Source organism: Pongo pygmaeus, chromosome 19, assembly GCF_028885625.2.
Source record: "Pongo pygmaeus isolate AG05252 chromosome 19, NHGRI_mPonPyg2-v2.0_pri, whole genome shotgun sequence".
Classification (NCBI taxonomy): Eukaryota; Metazoa; Chordata; class Mammalia; order Primates; family Hominidae; genus Pongo; species Pongo pygmaeus.
The window spans coordinates 84,300,195-84,317,167 of NC_072392.2; the positions used below are offsets into that span (position 1 = coordinate 84,300,195).

Genomic DNA, 16,973 nt, shown 5'->3' on the forward strand with positions numbered 1-16,973 from the left:
GGCAAGCACAGAAAGACAAATATCACATGTTCTCACTCATATGTGCTAATGTGCTAGCTATAAAAAAGAAAATGAACTCATGGAGGTATAAAATAGAATGATGGTTACCAGAGGCTGGGAGGGGTAGTGGGGAGTGAGGGTTAAATAGGGACTGGTAAATAGATATGAAAATATAGCTAGATAGAAGGAATAAAATCTAGTGTTCAGTAGCATGGTAGGGTAACTATAGTTAACAATAACTTACTGTATATTTTAAAATAACTGAAAAATGGCATTGAAATATTCCTAACACAAAGAAATGGTAAATGTTTGAGGTAAATGATATCGCAGTTACTCTGATTTGATTATAACACATGGTATGCTTGTACCAAAATATCACATCCCCATATATATGAACTAATATGTATCCATAATTAAAAATTTTAAAATAACGAAACAGTTCCATCAAACAAAAAAATCCCTAGTGCTTATTCACAATAGCAAAGACATGGAATCAACCCAAATGCCCATCAATGATAGACTGGATAAAGAAAATGTGGTACATATACACCAAGGAATACTATGCAGCCATAAAAAGAAAAAAGATCATGTCTTTGCAGGGACATGGATGAAGCTGGAAGCCGTAATCCTCAGCAAACTAATGCAGGAACAGAAAACCAACCACCACACGTTCTCATTTATAAGTGGGAGCTGAACAGTGAGAACACATGGACACAGGGAAGGGAACAACACACTCGGGCCTGTCAGGGGAGGCTAGAGGGTTGTGGGGAGAGCATTAGAAAAAAGAGCTAACGCACGCTGGGCTTAAGTGATGGGTTAATAGGTGCAGCAAACCTATTAACACGTATATAACACGTATATAACACACGTATATAACACACGTATATAACAAACTTGCACATCCTGCACATGTACCCCAGAACTTAAAAAATAATAAAATAAAAATCCCTAGTGCTATTTATATCCTTGTAGCCAAATTCTAGCCCAACACCTAGAAACTACTAATCTGTTCTCCATCCTTATAGTTTTACCATTTCCACAATACCATATAAATGCAATTAAAAAAACAGCCTTTTTAGTCTGGCTTCTTCCATTCAATATAATATATTTGAAATTCATCCACTTTATTGTGTGATTTGATAATTGAGTCCTTTTCATTACTAAAAAGTATTCCATTGTATAGATGTACATATAATTTGTTTATCCAGTCTCCAGTTGAGGGGCATTTAGGACTATTTGCAGTTTTGAACAATTACCAAAGGACTATTTGCAGTTTTGAACAATTACCAAAAAAGAGGGAGAGAGAGAGCTGTTATAAATACTTGCATATAAGGTTTTTGTGTGAACACAGACTTTCATCACTCGAGTAAATTCTTAGGAGTGAGATTGGTGGGTCATATGATAAATGTGTTTTAATTTTTTTTAAGTGCCAACTGTTTTCCAAGTAATATTTTGCAGCAAGAGGTGAGGGTTCCAGTTGCTCCTCATCCTCACCAGCATTTTGTATTGTCAGGTCTTTGTTTGTTTTCACCATTATAATAGGTGTGTAGTGGTATCTCATCATAGCATCTTTTGTCCCATCTTTTAATTAGGTTGTTTTCTTATTGTTGAGATTTAAGAATCTTTATATATTCTGGATAAAGGTATTTGCCAGATATGTGAATATCTCCCTAAGATGAAACTGGCCTCACAACACAAATTGGAAAGTGTTCCCTCTTCCGGTGGAGATGGTATAGAATTGGTATTATTTCTCCCTTAATTGTTTAACTAAATTTGTCAGTGAAACCATGCAGGCCTGAAGTTTTCTTGGTTGGGAGGTTTTTGTTTTTGTTTTTTGAGATGGAGTCTCTCTCCATCGCCCAGGCTGGAGTGCAGTGGCGTGATCTCAGCTCACTGCAACCTCCACCTCCTGGGTTCAAGCAATTCTCCTGCTTCAGCCTCCCATGTAGCTAGGACTACAGGCACATGCCACCACACCCAGCTAATTTTTGTATTTTTAGTAGAGACGAGGTTTTACCATGTTGGCCAGGCTGGTCTCGAACTCCTGGCCTCAGGTCATCAGCCCGCCTTGGCCTCCCAAAGTGCTAGAATTATAGGTGTGAGCCACTGCACCCGGCCTGCTGGGAGGTTTTAAAATATAAATTATATTTATTTAATAGCTATAGGACTATTCAGGTTATCTATTTCATCTTAAGTGAATTTTTGGTAGTTTGTGTTGCTCAAGGACTTTTTCCCTTTCATCTACATTGTCAAATGTATGCCCAAAGAGTTGCTTGCAGTAATCTCTTATTATACTTTGAGTATCTACAGTGTCTGTAGTAATATCTTCTCTTTCATTCTTGACATTAGCAAATCCATTCTTCTTTTCATTCTTTGTCAGTCTGGCTAAAAGTTCATTAATTCCATTCATCACTTAAAAATCCAGCTTTTGGTTTCACTGATTTTCATTATTGCTTGTGTTCAATTTCATTGATTTCTACTTTAATCTTTATTATTTCCTTCGTCTGCTTACTTTGGGTTTAACTTGTTCTTTCGCCAGTTTCTTTAGATGGGGGCTTAGATTCATAATTTAGAACTTTCTTCTTTTCTCTCTTGGTGCTTTCAAGATTTTCTCTTTCTCGGCCGGGTGCGGTGGCTCATGCCTGTAATCCCAGCACTTTGGGAGGCCGAGGTGCGTGGATCACCTGAGGTCGGGAGTTTGAGACCAGTCTGACCAACATGGAGAAACTCCATCTCTACTAAAAATACAAAAAATTAGTCGGGCATGGTGGCGCATGCCTGTAATCCCAGCTACTTGGGAGGCTGAGGCAGGAGAATCACTTCAACCTGGGAGGCGGAAGTTGCGGTAAGCTGAGATCGTGCCATTGCACTCTAGCCTGGGCAACAAGAGCGACACTTCGTCTCAAAAAAAAAAAAAAGATTTCTCTTTGTTTCTCAGCAATTTTAGTACTGTGGCTAGGTGTGACTCTTTGTATTTAAACTTGAAGTGCATTGAGCTTTTTGTATGTGCAAATTGATGTTTCTCATCAAACTAGAAATTTTGCAGCCAATCACTCTTCAAACATATTTTCTGCTCCTTTGTCTCCTCTTGTTCTGGTACCTGCATTACACATATGTTGGTGCACTTAATGATATTCCACATTCCCCTGAGGCACTGTTCATTTTTCTGCATTCTTTTTTCACTCTCTTCTTTGGCCTGCATAATCTCTATCAATCTATTTTCAAGTTCACTGAATCTTCTGCCAGTTCAAATCTATTGCTGAGCCCCTGTGGTGAATTTTTCACTTCGGTTATATGGTTTAACACTATAATTTCCATCTGCTTTTTTTTTTTGCTTTTTGTTTTTAGAGATGGGGGTCTCACTATGTTGCCTAGGCTGGAGTACAGTGGCTACGCCTCCTGAGAAGCTGGAACTATAGGTGCATGCCACTGTGCCCAGCTCTGGTTCTTTTTCATAATTTAAATCTCTTTATGATATTCTGTATTTGATGTGATATGGTCATCACAGCTTTCTATTTTTTGTTTTTGTTTTTGTTTTTTTCAGATGGAGTCTCGCTCTGTTGCCCAGGCTGGAGTGCAATGGTGCAATCTCGGCTTTCTGCAACCTCCACTTCCCAGGTTCAAGCGATCCTCCCACCGCAGCTTCCCAAGTAGCTGGGACTACAGGTGTGCGCCACCATGCCCAACTAATTTTTTGTATTTTTAGCAGAGATGGGGTTTCACTATGTTAGCCAGGATGGTCTTGATCTCTTGACCTTGTGATCCGCCCACCTCAGCCTCCCAAAGTGCTGGGATTACAGGCATGAGCCACTGAGCCTGGCCCATCACAGCTTTCTTTACTTTTTTAAACATCGTTTCCTTTAGTTCTTTGAACACATTTATAATGGCTATTTTGAAGTCTTTGTTAAATCTGGTCTCTCGGCCCTCTCACAGACTGTTTCTGTTGCATAATTTTTCTCTGTATAAGGGCCATACTTTCCTGTTTCTTTGCATGTCTTATAATTTTTTTTCTTGAAAATTGGACATTTTAGGTAATACAATGTAGCAACTTTGGACACTGATTCCCCTCTCCATGAGTAATTTTAGTTGTTTTCATTTGTTTATTTGATTAGTGGCTTGGCTAGACTATTTCATAAAGTATATTTCTCCCACAGGGTGAAGACTTTGGAATCACCCCTCAGTGTATGCAGCCTTGGGCATGCATACAGTCACCTGTGATGACAGTGGATTTAGCAGGGCTCCTCTGTTTTTTCCCCTTATCCTTTTGTTAAACTGTATATCTAATCTGATATGACAGCCAGCTATTATGTCTACTAATTGCTGGATGTTTGTTCTATTATTTTCAACAATACCCTGGGTCATAAATTGCTCCATAGCCTGATCCAATTAAATTCAGGCAGAGGTAGATGCTGAGGTAGTCTCTGAGGATTGTTCTGACCCCAGGAGGACTCTCCTTAGCTGTCTCTGTCCCTGGTTCTCTCTGGTGAATGTACTAGCCTGTGGTTTAGCTTACTGCTGTTAATTAGTAGGAACTACCAGACTCCTCTTTAAAATCTCCATTGTTTTCTACAGCATCCTTAGGTTTGAACTTCCCAACACTGTTTCCATTAGTCCATTTCTTTGAGGAGAGCTTCTGATCTCACTGGTCTTCAGATTGCCTCTCCCCCTGTGCAAAAATCTACGAGCTACTACACTGGGCACTGTGCAGAGGGAGTAGCTTTCTTGTTCCCGGCTTGCATCTCTTTGAGTGAAATCTCTATCCTATGAACAAGTCGAGGTAAGGACAATGAAGGCCACAGTATTCTTGACCTACTGTGTCTGGGGTAGAGCTTCTGCCCTATCAGTCTTGGCTGAGTGGAGGAAGAGAACCCTTTCCCCCAACCACTAAGCTGCACTCACCAGGAATTTAGCCACCTCCACTCAGACTTCAAAGGGATAAGAAATGCTGGCAGCATGCCCCTCCCAATACAATACTGTATCCCTTGATTGGGAGCTGAGGGGAGAGAAACTTCATCTTTGCCACACCCACTGGGAAGGAATTTCTGTGAAGCTGAGCTGGAGGAGGAACAGGGAAAAGTGAAAGCAAGTCATGGTTCAAGTGCCAAAAACTCTTGCTGTTCTTACCAAGCTGTAGTTGATTTTCTTGAATAAATGTCTTTATTTGCTCTATGCCTTTAGGACAATTTTCAGATACTTTTAATTACCAATTACCAATTATACTTGTTTTGCTAGGGAGCACATCTGTGGAGCTCCTCATGCTACCATTCTAGAAATAGAACCCCCCTCTTCTTTTCTAAAATAAGTATTTCATGCTGTAAATTTCCCAATGAAACCTACTTGGGCTACATCCCACACATTTTGATATGTTGTATTGTCATTTTAAAATATTTTCTCATTTCCCTTAAGATTTTTTCTTTTACCCCTGGATTATTTAGAAGTGTGTTGTTTAATTTCTAAATATTTGTGGATTTCCCAAATAATTTGTTACCAATCTCTAGTTTAATTCTCTATGATCTGAAAAATTATTATCTTAATCATTATAATTATATTGTGAGATTCTGAAAAATGGCGATGCTTGTTCATTTGTCTCAGTGGACAATCAACTGCATTCAGATCAGTCTGCAAATTCCATCTCTCCTACGGACAGTAGGTCTGGTGTCAGTTCCAAGTTTGAAGTCTTTACTGTCATTTGAGTCTGCCTCTGACATGTACCACTCAGGGGGTGGTCTGGGACGAGGGCAATAGTTTACATCACAGTTCAGTTCTCTAAGACTTCTATGAGACTATGATTTGTGGGGTATGTTCCACACATGTCCACCTTGGAGAAAGACTGGAACTTGTATGGTTCATACACAGACTAGCAATCCCCTTCTCCCACTCTTTCCATTCCTGGATTTCCCTGCATACTCTCTGGCTCTGAGAGCTTCTTTCTCAGTCCCGCTGGCCAAACTCTGAAGGAACCTCATTGCACTATTGTACAGTTTCATATGACTAGGCATACTCTCAGAGGAAAGTATAATAGCAAGCGAAAATACATAGGAAAAAAAGTATATAAAATGTTCCTCCCATATTCTTTGCATGAAGAGAGGTTTCTTTTATCTGTTGATCTAGCCAAACAGATGGGCGCTAACTGCTGCCCTTATACCACGATAGCATAGTTTTTCCACTAGGGCTGGTCTAGAGGCAGGGCCAGGAAAGAAAAAAAAATCCCCTCACATTCTTCCATTCTCCTACTTCTCTGGCCAAAAAGATGGGCTGCTCTGCAAGCTTCCGCCATCCGTGCCTGCTACACAGTCCCTCAATCTGGTCCACCCTGGAGTCAAAGCTGGGAGTTAAGAAAAAGATGGGCTGCTCTGCAAGCTTCCGCCGTCCGTGCCTGCTACACAGTCCCTCAATCTGGTCCACCCTGGAGTCAAAGCTGGGAGTTAAGAAAAAGACGGGCTGCTCTGCAAGCTTCCGCCGTCCGTGCCTGCTACACAGTCCCTCAATCTGGCCCACCCTGGAGTCAAAGCTGGGAGTTAAGGAAGAGAAAAACACAAACAGAAAACCAGGAAACTTCCTGCCACTGTATCAGTGATTCTTCATATTCCAACTTCCCTCTCAATCGGCCTGTTATTATTGACTTTTCGGAGTCCCCAGTTGGTTTGCTTTTTGTATTTTGTCCAGAATTCTTGGTTGTGGGAGAACCTGGCTGTAATAGATTTACTCATGGCCAGAAGTTTACATTCACTTTTAAAAGAAATAAATGTCAACTTCTCAAATAAAACTCTGAATATAGTGACACTCCCCAAATGCAAGCTTTGGGGAAAATGCTATAAATACTGTTATGGCTTTGTTTGGTTTTTATGAATAATAAATACTTACTATTTAAAAAAACACTTAAAATGTTAAGAAAATAAGTGCTGATATTTTACCATGTGGAATTATCAGTTACCATTTTGAGTAGATACTTCCAGATATTTTTATACTCTAGAGAAAGACAAAGAGAATTTGTCTTATCAAAGTATTAATTTTTTATGTAAACCACTCTCATAACTCTTCTTCATTTGGGTAACTTTGTCCTAGTCTCAAAATCTGACACTTTCACTCATTTGTGGAAAACTACAGCCAAATGAGAAGCCTAAAATATCAGAATGTTCAGCTCAGTTTCTCTCCCAGACCATTGTGTAGTATGAAATGGACAGGAGTCAGGCATGGTGGTGTGCACCACCAGCTACTCAAGAGGCTGAGGCAAGAGGATCACTTGAACCCACGAGTTCAAGGCTGCAGTGAGCTATGATCATGCCACTGCACTTTAGCCTTGGTTACAGAGCAAGACCCTGTCTCTAAAAAAAAGAAAAAAAAAGAAAATGGGCAGGTTTCTAACCTACATGAAAAAAAACACCATGAAATTGCCTAAAATAAAACTAGACAAGACAGCTAAAATTAGATGCATACTTAATGAGAATTGTCCCAACTAATCATACCACAAACTACCCTATTAATGAACACAACATATTTCCCTTCTCTGTAACCTTAAGTAAAATTACAATAAAGACCCATGAAGAAGAGGAAAAGAAAAGAAGAAGAGAAAAAAAGAGAAGAGAAAGGAGAAAAAGGAAAAAATAAGAAAAGAGACTACAAATCTCTGTGTAATTAGAATTGCAAATAAAATATTATCAATTCAATTACCACACAAGAGTAAGAATAACATAATTTTCTTAGGATAAAAGTTGGTCTTTCTATGTATGGCCATTTTTCTTTTAAACCATCAGTCAGTAATGACCATGATATTTAGTGCTACAATTTAAAAGCTTCATTCAATGGAAGATTTCAATTGTGTCAGCAAGCTAATTTTTCCCATCCATTTCTATACCTATAAAGTAGATAAAGGGATTTAAATTCAAAGGGAAACAGGATGCTTAACTTGTTTCATGATTGTGATTTTCATTGAATGTTAATATTATATGCCTCATTTATCAAAGAAAATTCACAAGCACATTCTAGAAACCAGAATGAACATACTTATGACTTTTTTCCTACTACCTTAAAACTGTAGCACTTTAAAAAGGAAGCTACAAATAATTCCTAGTCAGCATCAAAAACTTCCAATATTCCTGACATAGATCTTAAGATATTACATTAATCGCAAAATAAATAGAATCTAAAACTTGAAAAACCAAATAAGACATAATTTTTAAAGTTTTTTTTCAAATGGGTACACATAGAGTGTTTCACAATGATCCATGAGTCACTAAAGGGAGAATGTTCCAAAGCCTCCATCCATGCAAGTACTCAAATGAACTTACAAATAGTGAATACCCACAGCACAAACATTCAGCTTGTGACTTAGAGAGTCAGACACAAAATAGGTATAAAATATATTGAAAAAGCAAGAAAGCATCACAAAAACTAAACGTTGAAAAGGTATTAAGAAAAAATACAAGAGAAAAATATCATTGCTAGTTTTTAATAAATAAATATCTATTTGAATTATGTATTCCTAGAAAAAAAAATACTAACATATTCCTGGGAAAACAAAGAATATATTTGGAAATTTGATTTCTGGGAAAATAAAGAATATATTTGGGAAAAATTTGATTTTTTAACAAAAACTAGAAAATTCAAATTCTACAACATCTAAGGCATCAGAATGAAGGTGTTGACAGTAACACCAGTAATATAAAAAATGTATCCGTAGTCCAGAGCACAAAAATTAACTCTGGCTACTAATGGATCACTCACAGGAAGAAAGAAAACAAGCCAGTCACACATTCTCATACAAAACTAAAATCAAAGCAAAATCTAAGCTTTCTAATAAATTGAATACTTAAATTATTCTATTTAAAGAGCTATAGCTCAGCCTGATTAATGCCTATATGGTATAAATATATAAAAATGCAAGACTTTTCTATTTTACACTGTTAGTGTATTCTTTGAACCATAAAAATGTGAAACAAAACCCTAGACAGACCTACTTTTAAGGTATTACCTCACAATATCTTAAATGTTTTATTTTAATTTTATTATACCAAGGAAAGATTTAATTCTCAGAACAGTTAAACAACCGTGAAAAGTACTCTATGTGCTAAGTAATGTATATCATGTTTCAAGTAGCTAAGGGCAAAGGCGAGTTTAAAAGGATAGCTCCAGAATTTTCTTTTCTACTTTGATGTTGCTCTCTGGCAAAAGGAATTTGTCTTTCTGAAGGATTTCCTGTGCTCTTCTCCCACACTGGTAACAGGACTTCCCTCCAATGGCAACTTCCCCTGCACCTTAAAACATGAAAATGTTTTTCTTTTGATTTATTATCCTCCTCTCATCAATTCTACTTCTCTCTTTCTCTAGAAAACTCCCAAAATTAATAGAAGGCCCACATTACTTTAATTTTCTATCCATTTCCCAATCTTCTAACTGTGCCCATTCCATAAGCCAGACATCCTCCCTCACTCTGCTCTCCACCCAGACCTCCTGACTCTCTGAGCTCTCCAAAGATTAGAGCTGTTCTAGTCTCTGGGCACAGCTGCCTCCTCAAACAGTGTGACTCCAACGTATACCTCCAGCTCTTGACTCTCAAGAAGCTCTAGGCCTTGAAGTACCCCATTTAACCTTACCAGTTTTCAAACTCCACTGTCTAAATTAAAACCTTTAAAATGGGTCTGCCCTCAACTGACAGTCAATTAACTGACAAAAGGCCAACATTTCCGTTTCTCGGAACCAAGCCTTTAGGTGCCCTTCAGTTCAGCCTTTCAATCAGTCACTTAGCACATTTTACTCTCTCAAAAGTTTTTCCTTTTTACCTTTCCCTCCTCCCAGTAATCACACTAACATGGAGTCCATGATAAAGACCTAAAACGGCCAGGCACGGTGGCCCACACTTGAATCCCAGCACTCTGGGAGGCCGAGGTGGGCAGATCACCTGATGGTCGGGAGTTCGAGACCAGCCTGACCAACATGGTGAAACCCCCGTCTCTACTAAAAATATAAAAATTAGCCAGGCATGGTGGCACGCACCTGTAATCCCAGCTACTTGGGAGGCTGAGGCAGGAGGATTGCTTGAACCCAGGAGGCAGAGGTTGCAGTGAGCCACGATAGCACCACTGCACTCCAGCCTGTGTGACACAGCAAGATTCTGTCTCAAAAAAAAAAAAAAAGAAAGAAAGAAAGAAAAAGAAAAAAAAAGACCTAAAAGATAATCAGGACCTTGTCTCCATTTCTACTCATATCCAATAGAACTTTCATAATCCCACCAAGTCAATTTCCCTAAAGCACTGCTTTCATTAAAGACCATTATTAGTAGGAAGTTTTTAAGTTTTTTGAAATAACAATCCCTAATGTCAGTGAATGGGTGGAAAATGGACAACTGATATACTGCTGGTTGAAGAAAATGGACAACTGATACTGCTGGTTGAAATTGGTACAAACCTTCTGGAAGACAATGTACCAAAGATGTAACGTAAGCTAAGAAAGCAACCAAATATGTATAAAAAGATTCTTATAAGGAATTTTACTGCATAATTATTTGTGTTAAACAAACTGGGAGCAATTCAGATGTCCAAAAATAGCAGAACACTTAAAAAGTTTATGGAATATCCATCTGAAAGAAAAATAAATGCTACCATTCACAGTCATTTATATAGAATTCTTATAAACTCATATAAAATGTTAAATTGCATATAAGATAGTATTTATAATAAATTTTGTTGAATCTTTTAAAAAAACACAGAAAAAAGGGAGGAAAAGATATGTTATATAACAAAATGTTAACACAGGTCTCTGTTGATTTTTATTCCTCTGATTTTCTACATTTTTCAAATTACAAATTATTTTTATAATAAAACATATTCTAAAATCATTTTAAGCACTTTTTGTTGTTTCCTCAAAGCATTTAAACAGTTAGCATTTATGTAAAGTGAAATGAGAAAAAAAAAAATCCAGGGCTCAATATTGCCTAAAATTTAAAAGCTAAACTTCTCAATTTAGCATTCAAAGCTCCAATGCAACGCAGCCTGACACAGTGCCCACAGATTCCATACATAAATTCCAAACACCCAATCACGACAGCTCACTTACCCCACCACATCTTTCTTCGTGCCTATTTCTGCCTCCAATTCCCACTTCTCTACCTCTCCAAATACTTTCATGACCCTCAGCCTCTATAAACTGTTTTCCGTAACAGCTGCTCATCCATGGGGTCCCCTTGAGTGTTTTTAACCCAAATGGCTGTGTTGCTTCAAGTTCTCCCTTCCCTCCCCTCCACCTCAGGTGACTCATATAACTCATCTTGGTATTCTACCATATACTATCTTTAATTATTATTTATTATTATTTAACTATTTTATGTGTATATCTCTTATTTCACACCTAAGAAAGTTAGCTTGTTGGGGACAGGGACTATTTTATGTTTGTTCAGAATGTTATTTATTTCCTATACTTAAGCCCTTCTCAAGGCCACACAGTAACATATGTCTAACATCCAACGTTCACTGAATAAAATCAAATTAGTTCAGATATTATCCACATACAATATGATTTTGACACATCTATATATACATAAAGCAAATACTTTTTTTTACCCCAAGATTCCAACTATTAAGGCGAGCTTCAATGTCACTATCATCCAAAGAAACAGGAGATTTTTTCGAATAAACTTCCTGAAATACAAAAGGGAAAAAGGAAGAGGAGAGGAAGGAAAGATGAAAGAAATAAAAGGAAAAGATGGAATAGATAAAAGAGGAAAAGACAGAAGAGATAAAAGGGGAAATAAAGAGGAAGGACAGGAAAGAAGGGAGGAAGGAAGGAAAAAAGGAAAGAAGGAAGAAAGGAAGGGAGTAAAAGAAGGGAAAGGGGGGGAAGGGAGGGAGGAAAAGAAGAGAAAGAAGTGGGAAGGGAGGGAGAAAAAAAGGACAAAATACATGTCATTCAGCGCAATGAGAGTTTTGTGTGCTTGTCTGGTAATGCTGTTTGGCCTCAGAGGAAAGGATTAGGTTACAACTGAACTAGGGTTCTCAGTTCTAAGTAATGACTGCTTAGGGCTATGAGCTGCCTTAACAATATATTCACACAGCAACTAGATTTCAAAAAAAAAAATTAAAAATTAATCCAGGCTCTTCTCTTTAAGTTCTTTTACAAAAAGTTTTAATTGTGGTATACCACAGTAGCTTTAAAGTGTGTTGTGGGGGGCAGGGGCGATGTGAAAAGATGAATTATTCTCATAAAAATTAGTTAACAGGGAAGTTTTGTGCTGATGTCCAAGAAGCTCTTTGTTCTTAAATTAATTCTCACTCATACATTGAATATAAAGATAAATAATCTTTGGACTCACATCATAAAAACACAATTCTGGTCGGGCGCGGTGGCTCACACCTGTAATCCCAGAACTTTGGGAGGCCGAGGCGGGCGGATCACAAGGTCAGGAGATCAAGACCATCCTGGCTAACACACTGAAACCCCGTCTCTACTAAAAATAAAAAAAATTAGCCAGGCGTGGTGGTGGGCACCTGTAATGCCAGCTACTCAGGAGGCTGAGGCAGGAGAATGGTGTGAACCCAGGAGGCAGAGCTTGCAGTGAGCCAAGATCACGCCACTGCACTCCAGCCTGGGCGACAGAGCGAGACTCCGTCTCAAAAAAAAAAAAAAAAAAAAAAAAATTATGCTGATTCTTCACTTTTTAAAACATAACAATTCCATGCTTTTTTCCCTCTTGTATAATTTTTGTATTACACATTTATCAGCCCAGATTAAAACTATAACGAACCAGAGACAACCTAAGATCTGTACCCAGAAATTGACAATGACCAGAAAACCCTAAAAACTTAGAAAGGTAAGTCTGTGGAAAAGAATGGCTATCTTACAGCCCAGAAAGTATATTCTAAAATTAGATTTGTTGATACAGCATTCTCATGCTTTTAGAAGGCTTAATTGCTAACAAATGTACCTATTTATATCTATAGTCATTTAAATTACTATGAAGTAATTTTTTTAAATGCACTAAAATGTTCTTCATATTTTACTGAGTTTCTACATTTCTTTTCAATACAATACTGCATTATTATTTATAATACTATATTAAAATTCATTATCACTTCTACTAGTGGTCCTCTGCTTTTTGTATGTTTTTCTCATGAACAAGAATTTCTTAAATAAGAAAATGTACCTGCCTTGCTTATTCTGAGTAAATATAATGATTGTAGTTTATCACTATTTAAAATATGCTGCCCTTTATATTTTTTTAATTCCGAATTATCATTCGATAAAATGCAATGAGTTATGTTTATAGTGCTATGTGCTAAAACAGTCATGTGTTGGCCGGGCGCAGTGGCTCACGCCTGTCATCCCAGCACTTTCGGAGGCCGAGGTGGGTGGATCACGAGGTCAGGAGATCAAGACCATCCTGACTAACACGGTGAAACCCCATCTCTACTAAAAATACAAAAAATTAGCCGGGTGTGGTGGCGAGCGCCTGTAGTCCCAGCTACTCGGGAGGCTGAGGCAGGAGAATGGCGTGAACCCGGGAGGCGGAGCTTGCAGTGAGCCAAGATCATGCAGGTGCCACTGCACTCCAGCCTGGGTGACAGAGCAAGACTCCGTCTCAAAAAAACAAAAGCAAGAACAGTCATGTGTTACACATGCTTTCTCTTGTAACTAAAAGTCATTTAACTCAAGACAGCCAGAGTTAGGCAATAAAGACTGGAATAAGCAGGCACAGTGTTTCTCTTTTCAAAGCTAACTGGGGCCAGGCACAGTGGCTCATGCCTGTAATCCCAACACTTTGGGAGGCTGTGGCGGGCAGATCACTTGAGGTCAGGAGTTCAACACCAGCCTAGTCAACATGGTGAAACCCTGTCTCTGCTAAAGATACAAAAATTAGCCAGGCATGGTGGCGCATGCCTGTAGTCTCAGCTACTTGGGAGGCTGAGGCAGGAGAATGGCTTGAACCTGAGAGGCGGAGGTCGCAGTGAGCCAAGATTGCACCACTGCTCTCCAGCCTGGGCAACAGTGAGACTCCATCTCAAAAAAAAAAAAAAAAAAAAAAAAGCTAACTGGAGTGCTCATTAGCACCTTGTCCAAACCAAATCTATGTTGAACAAATAGATGCAAGACAGACATTCTTATTTCAAAATATACACAGTTTACCTTCATTAGAAAAGCAGTGTTCCCTACTTCACTACAAGTTAATTCCGGTTTCTTCTTAATTTTATGATCACCGGGTATATAATCATTTCCACATATATTCTGAATAAAGGGAAAATGTTATTATTTGATACACAGGAGAAACAACAGATTGATGAATATAACACCTCAGAATCATTAAGGAAGTAGAAGGGATACTACACTATATACCAAACACCCCACTTTCTTTAACATCAGGATGTTCACCAGTATCATCCAACTTTATTCTGTTTTGAAGCAATCATTGGCACTTCAACAAATGAAATTAAAACTTTGTTCAGCTATTTTAAAACAACAAGCAAAAACCAAACAAAAGTAAAATCTAATCTTACACAAATCTTTGGGGTAATATTTTGTCCATCTTCACTGTGAGTTGGACTCAAGGAATGTGATCTCATTCGGAGCTTCCCAGTGTACTGTTCCCTGCTAAGAGACCAAAATAATCGCAATCACAATTTGGAGAATTCAGAGGACACACAGTATTAGAATCTAGGATTACCATTTTTTTTCCCTTGGAAATGAGATGATAGTTTGTATTAACAATGATGTTCCATAGCCGAGCGTGGTGGTGAGTGCCTGTAATCCCAGCTACTTGGGAGGCTGAGGCAAGGAGAATCACTTGAACCTGGGAGGCAGAGGTTGCAGTGAGCTGAGATTGTGCCACTGCACTTCAGCCTGGGAGACAGTGCGAGACTCATCTCAAACAACAACAACAACAACAAAAAACACACAAAAAATGATGTTCCACATCAAAAAAAAAAAGAAAAGAAATACAAATAATAACCTTTTTATTTATATTTCATTTCATTTAAATTATAAGAGGTTACATGAATGCCACAGACTTGCTTATGCAAATGCTATTTTTAAGTCAGACTATAATAAATCACCTGTATTTAAATCTTTTCTCCTCCTTTCCCATTTTTCCCAAGTGTAAAAAGAGAGAAAATGAAGCATATATTCTACGGGAAGAACATTGTTTTAAGGTCAGCAAACTTGGTTGGATTCATGTTCCACATCAACATGAAGCCTTAAAATATATAAAATAACAAAACCTTCATGTAGTTTAAAGTTTCAATTAATTTGAAAGCATGTCAGAAACCACAGATATATCAAAGTCTTCTATTTAAAAACACACCATGTTAATTTAGGTAAAATGTGAAATTCAGAGTAAGTAGGTAACGAGTTTAAATGGACTTCATCAAAAAGACTCGTCTCTAATATAAATATCATATAAAATACATTCTTAAATGGCCTCCTTTAGCCTGGAGTCTCTCTTCTATGATTTTATTCAAACCACTTCAATGAAAGTTCCATGATTATGAACACCTATTCTCTGAACAACTGCTTCAAGATATATTAAATGGAAAATAACCATTATACAATGAATTAAAGTCACTAACATTCAACCACAAACCATATCAGGATTTCCCTCATAAACTGTGACCTACACTAAGTATTTCCAAAAGACAGAATATTAATTCAAAAGACAATATTAAAATGAATGTATTTTGTAATTAAAACTGATAGAATAACATTCCTTAGACTAGTTAATAAGCAACGTAAAATGGCTGAAAAAGCTGTTTTAAAGAGAGCTGTTTATTTTTTATACCCCTATTCAGTATCACAAACATCCAAATAGTTAAAAGCAAATGAGAAAAATGGGCAAAGTTAATATTTTGAGTATAATTGTACCAGCCAATGTGCATCAACTGATACAAGCATTTAAAACTCTATGAGGAGAGGTAACCTGATATGTCATACTAAGCAGTGGCCTATTCTTCTTTAAGAATAGATTAAATAATCATAAAAAGATCTATACTTAAAAACTGAAAAGTGCTTAAACATTAAAATTCTTCTCATAAAAAAATACTAATTTAAAAATGAGCCTGAAATGTTTATCTATTTATTGCACAGGGTTGCATACATAAAACAACACACCTTCTTGATTCACTGTAGCTGTCCTTCTGGACCAACCTCTTTACCCTCACAATAAATTTTCAAAAATGTTATTGGGTCCATGCTCTAACTTGTCATATATTTTTCAATCAACTACAATATGACTTGCATTCATCCCAAAAGTGCTATAACTAAGGTCATCAGCAGTCTCCTAGACACTCAAGCAAATGAGTCATAATCTGCCCTTAATTTAGTTGATCTCACTAACACATTAGAGACAGTAGTTTAAAGATGCTGCATTCAATGGCTCCATAAAACCATTCTCTGGCCAGGTGCAGTAGCTCACAACTGTAATCCCAACACTTTGGGAGGCCAAGGTCAGCCTATTGCTTAAACTAAGGAGTTTGAGACCAGCCTGGGCAACATGCGACAAAAAGTAGTCAGTCGGGTGTGGTGGTACATGCCTGTGGTCCCAGCTACTTGGGAGGCTGAGGTAGGAGGGTCACTTGAAGCCAGCGGGAGGTTGAGGCTAAAGTGAGCTGTGATTGTTCCACTGCACTCCAGCCTGGGTGACAGAGTGATACCCTGTCTAAAAACAAACGAACAAACAGAAACCATTTTTCCATGGTTCTCATCCTGTCATTCAGAGACCTCCTTCACAGTAACCTTCACTAGCTTTCTTTGCCCATCCCACACATGCTGTGATCCCAGAGTTCTGTGTCTAATTTATTTTCATTTTACATGCTTTCTCTGGATGATCCAATGTATTCGTTTTTCAAATAATAAGTTTTGCTTACAAAATCTACATCTGTAGTCCAAATTGCTCTCTTGGCCTCCAAACCCATTACAAATACAAATCGAATAGCCCTACTTCCAATTCAACATGTCCATTGTTATTAACTAAACTTACTATGTTACCCCTAATA

At 37.8% G+C, this 16,973-nt stretch overlaps 1 protein-coding gene across 40 annotated transcripts in view; it reads right to left on the reverse strand.

The window, feature by feature from the left end:
- CEP112 (centrosomal protein 112) overlaps nt 1-16,973 on the reverse strand; it is a 598,860-nt gene that overhangs the window by 520,482 nt on the left and 61,405 nt on the right. For 16 of the 40 annotated variants that reach the window (XM_054456162.2, XM_063656440.1, XM_054456164.2 and 13 more), the window contains exons 5-6: nt 14,484-14,577; nt 11,556-11,633 (exon numbers count right to left, since the gene is read on the reverse strand). In XM_054456162.2, the coding sequence (XP_054312137.1) occupies nt 11,556-11,633; nt 14,484-14,577 (172 nt within the window). Of the gene's footprint in view, nt 1-11,555; nt 11,634-14,115; nt 14,215-14,483; nt 14,578-16,973 lie in introns of all 40 variants that reach the window. The other 24 variants (XM_063656450.1, XM_054456167.2, XM_063656472.1 and 21 more) reach the window with 4 other exon arrangements.